This window comes from Triplophysa rosa, linkage group LG24 (genome assembly GCF_024868665.1).
Source record: "Triplophysa rosa linkage group LG24, Trosa_1v2, whole genome shotgun sequence".
In the NCBI taxonomy this organism is placed as follows: Eukaryota; Metazoa; Chordata; class Actinopteri; order Cypriniformes; family Nemacheilidae; genus Triplophysa; species Triplophysa rosa.
In genome coordinates this window covers 15,494,687-15,512,866 of record NC_079913.1, presented here as the reverse complement: position 1 = coordinate 15,512,866, position 18,180 = coordinate 15,494,687, and the positions used below count along the sequence as shown (strand labels likewise).

The 18,180-nt window shown below is 39.7% G+C and overlaps 2 protein-coding genes across 4 annotated transcripts in view; one reads left to right on the top strand and one right to left on the bottom strand.

The window, feature by feature from the left end:
• Window positions 1-8,047, bottom strand: part of phf21b (PHD finger protein 21B) — a 30,490-nt gene extending 22,443 nt beyond the window's left edge. Inside the window, exon 1 of one of the 3 annotated variants that reach the window (XM_057323962.1) lies at window positions 7,616-8,047. In XM_057323962.1, coding sequence (XP_057179945.1) covers window positions 7,616-7,669 — 54 coding nt within the window. In that variant the 5' untranslated portion in view covers window positions 7,670-8,047. The remainder of the gene's footprint in view (window positions 1-7,615) is intronic. The other 2 variants (XM_057323960.1, XM_057323959.1) reach the window with 2 other exon arrangements.
• Window positions 8,048-13,916: 5,869 nt separating this feature from the next.
• On the top strand, window positions 13,917-17,940 carry nup50 (nucleoporin 50). Its single transcript, XM_057323971.1, has 8 exons — window positions 13,917-14,072; window positions 14,743-14,821; window positions 14,913-14,996; window positions 15,081-15,273; window positions 15,777-16,340; window positions 16,412-16,493; window positions 16,574-16,692; window positions 16,937-17,940. Exons 2-8 carry the CDS (start codon window positions 14,753-14,755, stop codon window positions 17,131-17,133), a joined length of 1,308 nt encoding a protein of 435 aa, XP_057179954.1. The 5' UTR covers window positions 13,917-14,072; window positions 14,743-14,752; the 3' UTR covers window positions 17,134-17,940.
• The last annotated feature ends 240 nt before the right edge of the window (window positions 17,941-18,180 follow it).

The window sequence follows — 18,180 nt, the reverse complement described above, 5'->3', positions numbered from 1 at the left end:
TGCTAGTACAGAGTTTCAAAGTTTTGTAGCACAAACCAAACAGTCATAGCACAAGTATACGTCTGTTATCATCTTAAAAATACACAAGTGCAGGTCATCACATAAATAGACACGTAACTGAAAAAGGACATTAGGGCTGCAGCTAGCGATTATTTTTGTAACATTTCTAAATGAGTAAACATCAATAAAAAAAGAGAATAATTTCAAAGGTAAACAACTAATTTCAACATGCATATGATCTTTTTTTTGCTATTAAATAGTAATATATTTGTCCACATAAAATACCGAGTTAACCGGACTTTTATTTTGGCAGGTTGTCGGAATGCTTATTTTTTAGTATGTCTTGTTTCTTCATTCAAACAATAAAATGTTCGTGAAATAAACTCTCAGAGCAACTCTGGAGATGAAGTTCATGTGTTCATGTCCTCATTCAGCGCAGACTCAGACAAATTCATGAGCATCACGCGTGTAGCATGTTAAACTGTGCAGTTCATTCACTCAGACACGCAGAACAGACAGATGACATGTGTAAATAACAGGATTCGGCATCCACAAGTCCGCATCTAGTTTGATGGACTCAATGCAGCCGGACAACATGTTTCACTCGCAAAATAGACTAAAACAGTAAAATAGCAGTTCACCATTTCAATAAGCTATCAGTTATTTATCAGCATGAGAAACACGCGTGTGAGCGTGTGAACAGACTAAAATGCGTGTGTCTCGCGGTGAATGCGCGAGACTTGAGAGCCCTGTAACATGAACAGAGTTTAGCGGGCTGTGCGTCAGTAATAACGGTCCGTGGGGAAACGCAGCGCTCCGTGTGTACTGTAGTTAAATGGATTAAACGAATCTTCGAGGCAACAAAAATTGCCTAGATCAGTGGACTCGATGCAGCCGGAGAACAAGTTTTAATTGCATAAACTAAATAAAACGAAAATAAATAGTGGTGCGCCATTAGTTAACCTCACCCTCACACACGACCAAGCACAACGACAAACGCACTTCACACAAACAATTGGCTTTGCCAAACTGTATCGCACGCGTGCTACACTATTAAATTTATTCTTAGCACAGAACGTTTTTTTTCGTAGCATGTGCTACATACATGTACAGCCCTGTACTCCACTGTACCACACACGAGAAAATATAACAAAACAAAAAAACTGAAAATATCCCACCAATATGTCCACCATGCAAATAATGATATCCCCAAAATCTGTTAATTCATCTGCTGTCAACCAATCAGCATCAACAACCACAACTGTTCAGTTTATAAATCAACTCATACTTATGAGTCTTTGAGAAGACACCTGATCATATCACATAAAGTGAGCTTCATAGACAGATCGCAAATGTTTGGAACAAAGCCAACGAAGTCATCACTTCACGTGTCGGCTTTAATCCAAATCGAGTAATCCTATTGGTCATCTAACGTGCTCTAATCTCATTACATCATTATCGTCTCACGGCACAGAAAGCCGCAGAGCGTTGAGTCAGATATCAAAGACTTCAGCTACAGCTTGAATCATGAAGTCGTGAGGAACTGTTTTTATATCAAACATTTAATAACTGTACAAATACTGTCCGTTTAGAACAGATGGTGCTGCTGACTCTCAATTCTGATTGGATGAATCTTTGCAAACAGATTCAAACACACAGAAAAGATTCTCACAGTCACAGTCTGAATCATTTCAACGAATCGCTTACTGGATTTGTTAGAACAGTTCCTGATGAATCATCTGATTTCATTTACTGAACCATAAATCACATGAATGCCAAGTAAGAGTTTTAATCAATGTGTGTTTTGAGGTCATGTATAGAATAACAGATATTTAATGTACGTTATATATCTTCCAGAGGAAATGGTTTAAAAATACTGATGACTCATCCTGCACTGAATAGATTTTCGTCCAGTCAAGTTCTGTCAAACTGAGAATGTCCCTCCCCCAACACCACCGGCAACCAATCGGCAATCAGCAAAATTCCTCACTGCGATACTTTGAAACGTCCTGTGCGATTCTGTTTAGTGTTTCGTAGTAATGACTTAATATTACAGATATCTAATTCAATCACATAATCTGAAGTTACAATCGTTTTATAACTATATTTGAATGTTTTGCATTGTCTTAAAATTTCCCAATCTGACTTTTAAACACTTCCCGACTCTTTTATCGATCTCATTGTTGGTTAGTTTGATTCATGGTGTACTGAGCATTTTTTTTAGATCTCTCTGAAGAAAATGAATGGGCGCACCAGTGTTTTTGGAGTTACTTCCGCACAGATGACATGGTTTTGAACGGCATCACCATGGTAACCATCTAAACTACCTGAAGGAGAATAATAAAAAAACGTAGTTGATAAACACGATCGCCCTGTGTTGTCTGGAACTAGGGCTGTCACGATTATGAAATTTGATTGACGATTAATTGTCTAATAAATCATTGCGATTATGGCGATTAATTGTCTGTTTTAGGGCTTTGTCGATTATGATGATTAATTGTCTGTTTTTGAGCTTTGACATTTAATTCTCATTCATTTTTGATTCAGCGATTGAAACGACCATATTGTTCTGAATACAAGACTGTTTTTTTCTTGGAAATGCATCGGAAAAAATTGGGTCATCATATATTTAAGGTTTAGGCTTTTACCTGTCAATAATACAACCACCAAATACTTGTAAATGAAGTAAATTGATCAGGTGTGAATTGAAGCCACCATTAAAATTTGATTTCAAATTTTTTCTCACTTGCAAGACTACAGTAAAATTTTACTTGTGTGTTAATGAAATTTTGGTAGACTGGTTTTCACACTGAGATTTGCTTAAATAATATTAAATTGTACTGCAGGTAATTTGTATATGTTTTTTTTTTTTAAGTGATTGTGTTGTGGTGGTACATTTTACAAGTATTACCATGCTTTAGTAACAATATATACACTAAAATATGCAATATGCAGATGCACTACAGCTCCCCCTAGTGTCTTCTATAGAGATGTGCGATAATTGCGATGATCCGAAATCATCGCGATGAGGTCAAACAATCGCGATGAGACGATTATTTAATAATCGTGACAGCCCTATCTGGAACAGAAGCGTCTTCAAAGAAAAGCCGATTCATATTTGCTTGGGGATAAAGTGCAGTTGATGTGGTTCTCGGTAATGACAGTGATTTACCGCAGGCAGCGTTGCTGTGAGATACAACAGATCAAAATGTTAAAAAGCCTTTGTGTTCATTCAAATAAAGCTTCTGCCATCCATAACAAACAGCTATTCCTGGAGAAGCGATTCCTCTGTACAGTTTTGACTCTATAAAAGTAACAGTCTGTAATTACTCGTGAACTTTCGTGGCTCTTGCTATCGCTGCCCATAACATCGGCTGTTGTTGCCATTGGATACAACCGGTTTGCCTAATCAAATGTGGATGAACTTTGCAAAATATCAATTTTGCCAATATAAATTGATGGCCTGCGCTTTAAATGAAAGAGAGAGGGTCAGAGAGAGAGAGAGAGAGATTTGCTCTCCAGTAAGTGAGATACTCTGCTTTAAATAAATCATTTTGAAGTCAAATCTGTAGATATGGTCACAAATAAATTGCCCTTGCATATCCTAAAATATGTAATTGCCATTGTTTTGTCTCAATATGCACACCAGTAACATTTTTATCGAAGGCATTTTAATAAAAGCGACTTAAATATCCTAATTTAAGTAAGGCCTAGTCTTGGCTTAAGTTAAGCCTTGTCTGTGAAACCGGGCCTTAGTGTCTTTATTTAAAGTCACATGAGAGCTTTATTTGAGGAACAGATCCAAATTTAAGCTGTTATTTATATTCCGCTCTGCCTCATCGTCTGGTGGTGTCCAAAGATGCATCCAGTTTATATCAGTGACCACAGCTGTCCATAAACGGAATAAAAGTATCCCTCGCTCTGTGCAAGAATAAATTAACACCCACCATCATTCACTTTTTCCAAACCATTTTTGGCTTTAAATATGTAATTGTAAAGATGCATTGGCCTTACATGATCTGGAACCAGTGACCCAACTCATTGGAAACCAGGCCAGTTGCTCTCACAATGATGAATGTACGAGCTGTACTTATTTGATCTATTATTAAACGCATAGCGTTTTACGCATTGTGTATTTTTATGAGCTGTACATTGGCTTTTATATTTTCATTTGCCTTTTGCATTCATGTGTAAATGTTATAGGGACCGTCGGCCTGCGGTACAGGGATACACAAATCACTTCGGACAGAACACTGGGCTGCTTTCAAACCAAGACATGCAAGCCAACTCGCATTTGTGCTTATGCGTCAAACTTAGGCAAGCTGTAAACGCTTCTGTTTCTCTCAGGGTCCTGTTTTTATTAAAGGAACAGTTCACCCAATAAAATAAATAATAAAAATGCTCTTCTCATTCACTCACGCTCACGCTGTTTCAAACTGGTATGACTGTCTATTTTCTATGGTACACAAATGCGTAAGTCTTGAGATTGAACGTGGCTACGTTTTTGGCCAATGAAAGTGAATAGGGACTGGGGCTGTTAAGCTCCAAAACGAGACATCGATATGCTACTTTTATATTCCCAAGGGGTTCAGTAACGTGAAACTGTATCAGTGAATTATCATTTTAATTTTGTTTCCTGTAATGTAGCACACAACCGTTTTTATGTTGCTTTTCTGTACATTTGAGCGTTACAGCCCCAGTCCCCATTCACTTTCACTATAAGGAAAAGAGTGGCTGAATTCTTTAAAGTCGCCTTTTCATTTAATCACATTTTGTGTTCCACTAAGCAAGGAAAGTCATACAGGTTGAACACAAAAACGAAGATGAGTATATTTACTTTTTCGGGCGGATTGTTCCTTTAAACTACATAGGAAGGTAAGTAACAAGCACAATCCTACAAAACACACATTAGATATGTATCACTTCATGCTTGGAAGCTGCGTCTGTTCTTTCATTTCCAAACAGTAAGACAAGCGTTGTGCTAATGTCGGTTTTGCATTGCACGTAATGGACACGCTGTGATCATTTCGCAAAGGTGTTGCAAGCTTTTAAGAAGCCCGAAAAATATGTTTTAAAGTACAGCAGAGAGCAAATCAAAGCTGGGATTTTACGAGCATTTCTGGATCAGTGATGCAACCCAGAGAAATAACACAACAATGCAGAAAGACTCTCACGCAACACGTATTTCAAACTCCAGAGAAAGGACTGATACTTATATGTGGACACGACGCGTTTGCCCTGCGGGGAACACACGATGACTAAACCTTCACACGATGATGATGTTGTCAGCTAATAGAAGCCGGAGGGCTGTCTGCATTCATCTGCATTTGAAACATCTTTAAAAGGACATTTTTGCTGGAATATGAGGAGGGTGGATCATTATGGGCCGGGCCCAGCCTCAAAAAGTGACCAGAATAAAATATAATAGTGTTAACAGTATTTTGTTGTAAAAGCACTTTATTATACAACTTGAATCATCACAACTGCAAGATTTACTCAAAAGTAATATGATTAATATATATGTGCTACATAAATGGGAAGGTTTAAAACACTTTAGAAATGCAGACCACTTTACATCAGCCATGAATACATAATATATAATTCACTTCAATTTCATACCGTATTATATATACATTAAAAGACTTGAATAATACAAAAATCTGTCAAATGATTGGTTATAAATTATCCAGAAGGGAGTTTACAATTAACAGTTTGCTGTAAAGTACTAAACTGCTTTAAAACATTGTAATCGTAAAGCTCCTAAGAAACGGTTTCATTAATGCCACAGATATTATTAATACATTACAGAGAAATCTGTGCCTTTGAATACACATGTCCTATTATGTATTTTCGTGTCATTATAACGAATTTACAAAGTATAATGTATTGAAACATATCGCATATTTAATGCATACTAGTGCAGATCCCACAAAAAAAGGAACATTCTCTGATCATTGGGGAAATGTGAAGGCCTCATGTCTTGTGTGATGATGCTGACTTGGGTTTTCTGCTCCCTTCCCCCTCTTCAGAAAGGCCATGAATGAGCCCTCCCTCCCCCAGCCCGAAACTCTGCAGACTTTTGCTCCATGTTAGAAAGGAACCGACACCCCTTCGTCACAAAATGGAAGCTTCCACTATCAAACAGCGAAAACCTTCACAACAAACGCCAAACACGCTAAATAAACACAAACGCCGCAACGTTTGACGTGCGCGTCGCTGTCCGAGGTGCTGAACGCCGCCGCAGGACGTCAAGTCCATCGAGCGCACGCGAAATTTGTCGGCTGATTCAGTGAAGGATTGTGGGATGATAAATGTCCACGGGCGAGCTCCGTTCGTCAAACAGAGGACAAACAGACAAAATGCCCGTAAAACATCGATATAATCGCGAAGGAAAGATGACCTTGCGTTTCGTGTGCGATTGTAAAAAAAAGTGGAAGTGAAGTGCAAAGATCGAATCAAATTCTACCACGTCGTCATGTGACCGGCGCAAGAAATAAACCCCCTCAGCAAGACTGTCAATAAAGTACGAAACAAGTGCGTTAAGTTAATAAAGTCTAAATTCGCGAGGTTGAAACATTAGTTAAGCTAAATGGCAGCGTTTCAAGGCAGCATTTTCTAAAAAGTGAGCGACTGATACTCCCTTCACAAAACTCTCCAGAAACATGTCGAGCCACTCAAAATGGACGCTAACATTTCCCAACACCTCCAATTTCACAGTTTACCAGACAGATGCTATTTCTGTGTCAATGAAAACACCCGGTGTGTCTCAATCCACAGTTCACGTTTCAACAGTTTTACAACATTTTAAGGGAGGGCAAACGCGTTCCAAAATGTCCTTTAACGCTCACGTGAAGTGTAACTGAACCACTAAAGATTCAGTACGAAAGAACTATGCATGGAATCTGACTTGTTTGCCACTCAAAGCACTATCTCTGGATTGATTTTCGTGTAGTTGTCTTTTTGAACCCTCCGTCCTAAAAATAGTCACACACGAGCAGTGTCGTTCCTGCCCAAAAGCAACCAAAATAAGCTAGTGAACACTTTCGAAACTTAATGAAACACGTTGCGTTATTTGGCAAAGTCACGCTAAGGACAAAGCAGCCAACGATGGGGAAACTGCGAGGTAGATGGATGCTGATAAAGTTTTTCGCCCGATGCAAATGGCCCGTTCTCTAATGCTTGAAATAAAAAATTACCTGTGGGTCTTGCTTCATCTGTGCAACTAGTTTCTAAACGGAGTAAAGGAAGAAAATACGTTACGGGTAAAGTAAGTTACGATGTGAGGGAGGAACAAAGCGGCGAGAGCAGCGAGTCAGTTTGAACCTCATAAATATTCAAGTCTCGTCCCGATCGCTCCACAAAACCGCCGCATTATTAATCCAAAACGCGAAAAACGCACCGCGGCCGCGAAAGTGCATCAAAGAGCGTTTCCACAATCTGCTTTTAAAGTGATTATGGCGTCATAACGGCGAAAGAATGTTACCGTTATATCGCCCCGAACGCTTCCCAAATGCAACCAAATGTAAACATTCAAACGCAGCGGATTTCTCTCTCCCGACGTGCAGTCGCGTAAAAAGCCCCGAAAAGCTCCCGTAATAGTGCCATTTTTATTTACCTGATGACATTGGACTTCTACTTTCAGTGCCTCTTGAAGGCCTTGTAGCTCCATATTGCGACTTCAGAAGCACTTTTCCTCCACTTTCGACGCGATCCGCGTTATTTGTGGCGTATTCCAAATATTTTTAAAAGCAACAATAACAATCGAAAGAACTACTCGGGCTGCACAGCAAGTTCTTGCTTCTTCACTGGCCGCGAGACTCATCACCCACTTTACGCCAGTATAAACAAAAGTGCTCAAAACACGAGCGAAAGATGCCGCCGCTCACGTAGATCGGCTCCGTAAACGACGCCGCGAACGCGTTTTCGATCGATCCCAAACGCGGGGGTCTATTTGCGGAACTTTGAGTTGAAAACGGGGGACTAGATTTTGTCCGAGTGCGCGGCTGGATTTCACATTGCCTGAGGAAAAAGTTGCGCTTCGGTTGTCAATGCTAATTCGGAAAGTGCCCGGATGGAGCAGTGAAAGAAGAACTCTCCCTTCCTCCGGCACGCGAACGCGCTCCTGCGCGTCTCCGCCAAACAGGATAACTGTAGAAAAAGTTCATTGTGACTGTACGTCACATTTATGGATTTATCTATTAGAAGGGAATATAAAAAATATATATTTTTGTAAGACGATATGAAAAAGTGGTATTATTTAATTTTATGATAATTTAACAATGATGCTACAATGATGTTTCTAGTTCATAATTAACCTCAAACCTAATCTTAACCCTCAGTGATGTTCATGTGTCATGTTGTGGGTTAATGTCACTCAGTACTTATTTGTGTAATTCCAATGTAGAAACCTTAAATTATGTAAAAGCATCAAAAATCATAAAACGGTCATCAGAAAAACACAGTCTGTTGTGTCTTTGTGAACTGTAGCTGGTGGGTTTACTAGCTTGTACATAAATGAGAGTGTTGTGGCCTGTGTGCGTGTGTGATTGCGAGGGGGATTTGTGTATAGACAGAACCCCCCCCCCAGACCTCTGTTTCACCCACACGTAGCGTAAATTAACGCAAATCCCTCCAGCTATTAAGATGCAAATATGCTCCGCTTCACTGGCTTTTATTAGTGCTTCTATGGTTTGTGTTGTAGTATTCAATAAGTTTCTTAATCAACATTTCGTTTGCCAACAGCATCACACCAGAGGCATCTATTTTCGTTTATATCTCACTCCTTTAGTCGCCCTAATATCGAAACCTAAACACTCTTGATCATGTATTTTTATGAGTAGAATGAATCTTTTCAAAGCGAGCGCACACACTGATCTGTTTTTCTGATCTGACTCTCCTGTTCTTCACTCTATCATTGAAGGGTTTTACCCCACCCTGCCCCCTCAACAACCCCCCATCCACCACCTGCCCCCATCAGCCTCTTCGGTCCCCCAAACACAAGTCGCAACGGCATTGGAGCGTCGAGAGACGCGTTCTCCGCCGCGGCATCCAATCAGGAGTTGCGTGTGTGGCACGTGCCTACAGACAGCCAATAATCTTTCAAGAGAGTGAATGTGATGTGAAAGTTAATGCGATTCAGTGAGGACAAACAGTTTATATGTCCTCATGTACAAATGTTCAAGTGTTTGTGATGTCACGTTGCAAACTTAAAATAAACCAAATTAAATCAGAAGTGAAAACACAAGGTATTTCTGGCCAATATCTGACTAAAAAGATCTAAATATAGAAGCTAGATTCATACTCGTATGTGTTTTCAGACAGTCAGTCATACAACAACAGGGTGGCAGATGGCTGACGTAATGCTAATATGTATGTATTTGATGCATAAAATGTTAGCTTTGATCATCGACGATGATGAAGATTTTAGGTTAGGTTTGGGTTAAGTTGTAACTTAGTAAAGTAAGTATGTATGTCTAATGGGAGTGTAATTTTATTTGCAATTGCAAAAATGTTAATGTTCTGTACTGTGAAAAATAGTATACATATTGATTTTTGTTTTAGTGTCCTCATTATTATGACTTTATAATGCATGACAGTTAAACAGAAAGGAGTAATATGCTTAAAACCCTCATGTTTACATGTCACACTGCAGCAATTCCCAAAAGTATTTCATGTCAACATTAAAAAATGATTCATTGTCTAAGCTGTTGTTATTTTCTGGTGCTGACACATGGGGGCGCCACATTACACTTGTTTCACCCTATGAAACTGAATGAAAGAAAACCTCAAAAAAGTAACTGTCTGCACTTCTCATTATAAAACAAGGTAATATTTGGAGCAGTACATTTAGCTTCTTAATGAATATGTATACGTGACGCTTATTCTCCATATGATGCATGCATGGGATTGCATTCCCAGTGATGTTGTCTTAGTATTAGCCAAAATAAGGCAACTTAGAAGGTTGCATTATTAGGCCGTTTATCTTTTAGAACGTGGCTCACTGGTTTCCCGGAATAGATCTGCGTGTCACTCGAGCTTGGCTCTTACTGTAAGTTTCACTTCAGAGGCCCCAGCAGATAAACGGTCAGATCTGATCACGCTACCCTTCTGCCAAACATCATGTCTAGATCTGGTAATGCCAAACTGAGTCAATTCTGATAACCAGTCAGTGGGCAGAATAAACACAGGACGAGTCATTTACATCAGGTGTGTACTGACCCTAGAACCACCCAAACCCCTTTTGGGCAATGGTAAGTATACTTAAAGAGCTTAATTTATGCTTGGACACAGTGTGAGGATAAACACAGACAGCAGATTGCATTGGGCACTAGACTATAGCACTCGTTAAACAAATCAGTAGTTACATCACCTAATTAATATTCACGACCAAGCTGAGGGCATGTAGACCACCCCCAAATGTACTCTTCATTTAGGATGAAATCTATTGATGGCATGGTATAGTTACAGTAGTACACATTTGAATGGGGCAGAGAGATGATTCCATTAAGAGAAACCAATTCAATTCCCTTTTCATTTGTCCATTAGAGCACTAATTACAATGTGTTAACTAAATCTGCATAATTACACTCGATTGACATTCAAATATGTCATGTGAACAAATGAGCTATTAGACACGCGTGGCGAGAAATGATCATCAGCTCTCGTGACTTCATTAAGAACTCGACCGCTGATTCATCTGCGACTTAAAGAAGCATGACGAGCGTTCAGATTCACATGACCGTGCAGACCCGAAGCATGCTGGGATACCGTATCAAGACATGTTACATATCTGATGTTGATGTCATGAATGAAAGAATATTTTCAATTATTTGTGGTTTCAAATTCTTAGTCACATTTCACTTCGATTCACATTTATTTGTATTGCACTTATAGACTTTCGCTCTTGACCAAGACTTCGGATTTGTAAAATGTAAATTTTGCATTTTACGATAATTATTTGATAAAATATTCATATCTATGAAAGGAGGTTAATACATACATAGCTATACATTGTAATGTATCAGGTGAGACTGTTCACAATCAAGATGTTCATTCACCACTTTTATTCAAATTACACCTCTCTTGCATAATTACTTGAAAGTCCAATTCATTTCCACCAATCAATTCATTCTTTTCACTTCAGTGAATAAAGATAAAATATATCAAATGTATATTCACTTCAATATTTCCTAATATGTCAGCTGTATGTGTAAGACATCTGTGTGATGTTATCAACCTATTGCTGTGTTTGTTTTTAATATCAAGAGCGACATTTTCTTAATCATTGGCTCACTTATCTGAGAATGTATTGGTCCAGCCAATGGAAGTGTGTATGTGTTCAGGCAGGTGACAAACCGAAATAACAAACGTCACCTTTAGGATTTAATTACATTTTTCATGTTCAGGAAAATGTCCTTTCCCTGATATTTCTGATGCATGGGAACTCCGCACAAGTCATAAACTCATATACGTGTCTGAACTAGCAGCCAGCAGAATGATCCAGCCTGGTATTTTATCAGCCTTTAACCTTTCATTAATGTCATAGTCATAAATCACCACTATATTTGGAATGAAATACTAACAAACTACTTGTTCAGCACTGTGTTATATTTGTAAAAAAATAGAGGTAAAGAAAGGTCGTGTCGTGCTGCAGTGCATTGTGGGATACAATGTTTGACACTGCATGTTGCGTACCGAACAGTTTAGGTCATCTCGCTATACAGAAACACCCACAAGGTCTAAAATCACTTGATTTCATAGGTCTTTAAAATATTCAAAGGAGTGAATGAAGGCATTAAATAAAGCGACCTTGAGCGATGGAATGGCGCTGTACAAATAAAATGACTCTTGGTCCACGCTCTTGTGATCGTCTTTCCTCCTGTTTTGGCACAGAAGTGTGGATTCCTGAAAGATAAGAGATCAATTGGGCTACAGCCATATGTTCTTCAGCGCCGCTGCACTCTTCACACACTGTTGAATATAGTCTAGGTAGGCTACTTCTATCTAGTACACAGGGAACACTGTAGAAACACTCTGAATATCTCCACCCACACTGACTGAGAGGCATCTTATACATCAATCTGTAACTGTGCACTGTATGTAGTCATGCAGAATTACAGCAATTGTCCACTGTGTGTCTTCTGTTGTCGATAATAATACAATACAGATATATGTACACTGAATGTAGCAGCACACACACTTTTAGTCCAACAGAAAACTAGCCAATCAGAAACACTGTCCACCTTAACCCTGTGAACGTTTAGAAAATTTCTAATAACACATAATCAGAGTGTAAGGGCTTCTTGAATAAGAAAAAAACGTACACTGTAAAAACGAATTTGTTTACTTTACTTAATGCAATTGTGCAAACTCGTTGCCTTGATTCAATTAAGTAAGTTTAACTAAATTGTATTAGAAAAAAGTTTTACTTACTAAAATAAGTAAAACATTTCTTACTTTTCTGACTCAAATTTACTTAAATGAACGAAGTTGAAATTACTAAATGTATGTAATTTTATGTTAACTAAAGTCTATTCTACCAGTTTCTTTATTTTACATATTTCTTAGTCTTGATAAAACTTATGCAACACAAAATGAGCAAGAAGAGACTGATCTCATAACTGGCATTAGCATAGTTAGTCACTGGTGACATAACACATGTATCCTCCCACAGCCTAAACACATGCACCACTCTTCTGAACAATGGTAACCACGAAACTGAAAATATGTCAAACTCTTCTAAATATCTAAGATAAGTGAACATAAAAAAATACACTAACAAGTCTTTAACTTTACTGAAAAACACATCAAATATTCATATTCTTTCAAATGTACTCCCCTAATGCAATCTGACGCAAAGCATGCTGGGAATTGGAAATCCTTCTTGACGATGTTTAAATTAAGTAAATAGAACAAGGAGCAAATCATATATTTTGAGTTTTAGTGAAACCTTCAAGTTAATCAAAAATAATCATTAGAATTTACTTAAAAGTAAAAACTTAAAATATTTAAGTAAGTTTAACTTTTTTCATGAAATTAAGTTTACATTACTTAATCTGTTTGATTATTTTGAGAATTTGGTTTTACAGTGATAGGGTGCACTGTAAAAAAACTTAATTTTACAGAATTTTTCTTTTTTTACAGTTTTTCCATGTATAATGTAATGACTTTTCATGTATTTTTAAAATACGGTCAAAACCGTAAAATTACAGAAAAAAGATACAAATTTACAAGAACAACAGGGAAAATATCTTATACAAATATACCCAAATTATATACATTTTTCATTTTTTACAGTGTGGGGCTTCATTTTAACCTTTGGGAAGTGAGTGGATTCTTGAAGTTTGGCCATTGGACAATATGTCATGCAGAGATGTGACTTGAAGGGGTACGTTTATGATGTGGGGTGAATTCAGGTTGATAGGGACACTTTTTGACAAATCAAGATCATATTAATGTCAAAAAATTCCCCAATCAACCTTAATTCACCCTAGATAATAAGTTATTTATATTTGATTTATATGCATATTTTATTAACGCAACATCGCTCTCATGTCGGTATTCCCTCATTAAACACCGCAAGATTCCATTAAAATAAGAGTTGTTTATTTCAATTTCATGGTGACCTAAAGATCAAAGAGGAAACACAACATATTCGTTGAATATTTTGTCATTTGATTTAAATGTATTATTTTTCTTATCCTAAAGATGGCGACTCGTATATACAATTCAAATAAATGTTTAATAAATAAGTTTTGATAAATGTATCAAATTCGTCTCCTATTCATTGGAAAATTGATCAAATCCTAATTTTCAAATGGGGTGTACTCATTTGTGCTGAAAAATCCCTGTCGGCGCCATACTGCCGTAAGACCTCATTTCCCTGGAGGCGCTGCGGCTCTTCGCGCATGCGTGATGTTGCATGTGGACGCGCGAATATTCCGTTTGTAAGATGGCGGTGTGAGCGCACGGCCTGCTGCTGCTGTTCCTGTACGCGCGAGGTTCCCGCGAACATCACTCAAACACTCGACACTGTCGGTTTGACGCGAACGGCTGGCGGGAAACGGTGTAAGGTACGATTGTAACGTTATTTAACAACGTTTTATTACACACGGACCGTCGTCGCTTCATATTCACCTTTACTCAGGTAACGTTACCGGCCCGCAATTCGAGTCTTTTAAAGCATAACGTGCGCACACATACTCGTGTAGAAATAGTTCACGTGTCGTTTGTTACGATTTGTGTCAGAAATGAGTGGTTCGAAATAACGTTTGAACTGTGAAATGTGTATCTGCCGTTAGTTTGCGCGATATGTCGCGTCATTGAATGAAAGCCGCTGGAAATGAGGCAACAAATGAGCAGTCACTCACACCCGTGTGAAGTTTAGCCATGTATTTTATATATTTATTTATAACGTTAATTTGATTTAAACGTGATGAGTGACAGACCGAATGTGAAAGAAGCGGTCAAGCATGGAGAACGCGTTCTTAACCTTCGACCTCAACAAACCGAAACTAACTTAAGACCTACATCTTAGACTAAACTTGACGTAACCATAAAACGCATCTAACATCGTGGACTAGCTCCGTTACAATTGTAACTTACAACCTAATTTGAATGTCGCTTGTGAACCAAAACATATGGGATGTGTTACCGTGGAAACAGAATTGCTTCTTTGTTAATAGATCAAGTCAATTCTAGTCGTTTTCATCATTTTATGAATAACTTGTTTATATTTGACAGGTAAGTTGCGATGGCTAAGCGGATTGCAGATAAGGAGTTGACGGACAGAAACTGGGATCAGGAAGATGAAGGAGAGGAGGTAAAAAAACGACACACCCTAACCGTATTGTTTTCAAAACTTTGGTTTCCAGACCTCTAAAACAACAAGTGTTGTGTAAAATCGTCTTCAGGCAGGAATGTTCTCTCTCGCGAGTGAAGATGTGATGAAGAACCGGGCCATCAAGAAAGCCAAGCGCCGTAACGCAGGCGCAGAGGTAACGGCCCTCACATCTCCCAGCATGCATTGGGTGTCGTGTTTGATGGTCGATCCTACCTGAGCTTTGTTGTCTTTAACGCAGGGAGAGAGCGGAGGAGCTTTTAATGCCTTCAAGGGTTTCGCGCTCACCACTTCAAGCGGCACGGCGTCGTTCCCGAGCTTTGGTAACGGCGCTGGCTTTAGGCCTTTGTCCGGCCTGACCAATGGCAGTGTGGCGCCGGTCGCGCCATCTTTCGCTGGCTTTAACTCATCCACGCCGGCTAAGACCAACAGCGGTAAGTCTTGTACAGAGAATTCGAGTCCGAAAGGAATTCCTCTGATCAGCGAAATGTGACATTTCTGGTGTTTTGTACTCTTAAACGCTCTTGCATGTAGAACTCGGTCTGGGCAAAAAGAGAACGTCAAGGTGGGTAAATGAAAAATGTGCCTGTTTGGTTTACATTTGTGTTCAGAGCTGTTGCTATGACGACAGCTCTGAGATGACGTCATTGACAGCTGAATCCAGGTTAAAAAAACAGGTTCAAACACATTACAAAAAACGTGGAAACATTCCAGATCAGACTTAAAGTGATACCAAACAGATTGCAGAAAGTCTGCTCAAATCGGTCATTGGTTCATGGAATGGATCACCGATCTATTAGATCAACATTATTCCACAAAACATGTGTTAACTTATTTTGAGATTCCTTTATTTCTACTCGGTTATTAATGGCGTTGACTCGGCGTGAAGGATGAGTGTTATGAATACTGCATCACATTCATTCTCTCTCCTCCGCAGGTCTCTTAACGTTCAAAAGCTCCGCCCCGTCCAAACCAACAGACGGTGATGTCACCTCCAACGGCTCCACCTCCGACAGCAGCAGGAGTAAAGAGTACAATCGGCAGCTCACCGCGCTCAACTGCTCCGTGCGCGACTGGATCACCAAACACGTCAACGACAACCCCCTGTGTGACCTCAACCCCATCTTCCGCGACTACGAGCGACACCTGGCAAGCATCGAGAAGAAATACGGCAGCGGCGCGTCAGACGGCACGGGAGAACAGAAGAGCGGTGCGGCACCGTCCATCTCCGTCACAGGCGCGGGGGCGTCCGGCAGCGGCGCAGCACCCTCGCTCTTCTCGTTTAAAGGGAAAGACACGGCAGCCGCAGAAAAACCAGCCGCTAATGCCGGCATCTCCTTTAAGTTCGGCCAGAAGGTGGACAGCTCTGTTCTCAGCTCGCTCGGCTCCGGCGGAGCTCCGTCTTTCTCCTTCTCGACATCGTCAGGGACGTCTGCGTTCGGAGCAGCTGCTCCTGCAGTTTCCACCTCCGTTAGTGCTCCCGGAAACAGCCAGACTGCAGGTACACGAGTGTTTTAATACTGTAAACATCAGGTTTACAGAGAACAGATACGTAATTTGCTTTTTTTCTAGATGAAAATGAGGAAGAGTCGGACGAGCCTCCCGTTCCAGTAGTTAAAGATATCAAGGAGAAAGATGCCTTCTACTCCAAAAAGTAAACGCCGAATGACACGCTCGAGTTGTTAAATGTACTCATGTTTGCGCTAGACTCGCATTAAACGTCCTGTTTCATAGGTGCAAGTTGTTTTATAAGAAGGACGGCGAGTTTAAAGAGAAGGGCGTTGGGACGCTGCATCTAAAGATGGTTTCCGAGAGCAAACTTCAGCTGTTGGTGCGGGCAGACACGAACTTGGGTGAGTTGGTTTGGGAATAATTGGCATTCTTCTGCTTGGAGAGTTGATCAATAGTTGATCAAGTGTGTTTTTCACCCAAATGCACACGGAGTTCCTATTTCTGCTCTTTTTAAGATGTCTACAAGACGTTTTCCCAACGTTCCCCGTTAACAGATATAGAACATGTTTTTTTTAGTTGCTAGCATGTTTTGTACTCTGTGGGAAGCGGAAAACAAGCTTACGTGGTCCCTCTGGTCACTTCTAGGGAACATCTTGCTGAACATCATGGTGTCGTCCTCCATGCCTTGCTCACGAACTGGCAAAAACAACGTGATGGTGGTGTGCGTGCCAAACCCTCCCGTGGATAAGAACCCCAGCACGCCCGTTCCGGTGCTCATACGGGTGAAAACGGCAGAGGACGCCGACGAGCTCCATCAGATCCTCCAGGAGAAGAAAGCTTGACCCGTCTCCACCCTCTCCCCGTGCTCATGTTCATACGTGTTTGTGACTGAACGTGGCGTGCACATCCCCGGTGACATCATATACGCATAACCGAGTTCAGTCGAACTGTTCTTTTACGTCTTGTTGAATCATCTGTGTGACTGAAAGCAATCCCGCTCACATGCTGTGAAATCACTTGTGGTTCTACTGTAAAACGCTGTCCGTCGCATCAGTTTTGAGAAGAGTTGAATGATAGTGAGGAAGGACCAACAGTTTTAATGGAGCTGCTATTTAAGAAGTACTTTGAGGTTTAGACGGAGCAGACTGTTTTATGTGGGAGGTTTTGTTCTTAATTCAATGACAGTTCGGGGAATATGTTGGATTTTGTAAGTATGGCGTTGTGTGCAGTTTTCGGGGACACACATGTTGATAAAGAGCAGGCATCTAGAGGTCAGTATTAAGCGTGCTGAAATAATTATTTGTGTCTTGAGTTTTTTTCAATCTGAAGATTTCTTTTGCTCCAGCTCAAACATTATTTACCCACAATGCAGTTTGCAAGCAGAAATCGATCTGATCTGCTCGGTTATTTAGTATAGATGATTTTCTCCCCATGTTTATTCTGGATGAGGAAGATTGTGATGTCCACGAAACCTGTACGAGACAAACGAATGAATGGCACTCTCCTCTGTGTAAATGAACGTTTTTTGTTTCTTTTAAGTGACCTTTTTACTGCCTTATATATATAAGGTGTATGTGTGTAAGTGTCAAACAGCACTAGATCTACTTTAGATGAATGGACTGCTAAATAAATCAAATGATAATGATGAATCTTGTGTTTTATATTTGACTTGAATGAATTGAGAGATGATGCTCGTTTGGTTTGGTTTTGTTTTCCCGTTAGCGTTAGGTACGAAATATACAACCGTTTGTTTCAACTTGTAGTTTCTTAAAAAGAAAATGTCTATGTTTGTGCATGGGATTGCATCACAATGTTAGTATTAGAATCGACTGCTAGTTTTCTTCAAACTGTTGAGTTGCATTAAGCGTTGGTTTTCTTTAATTGGTGTA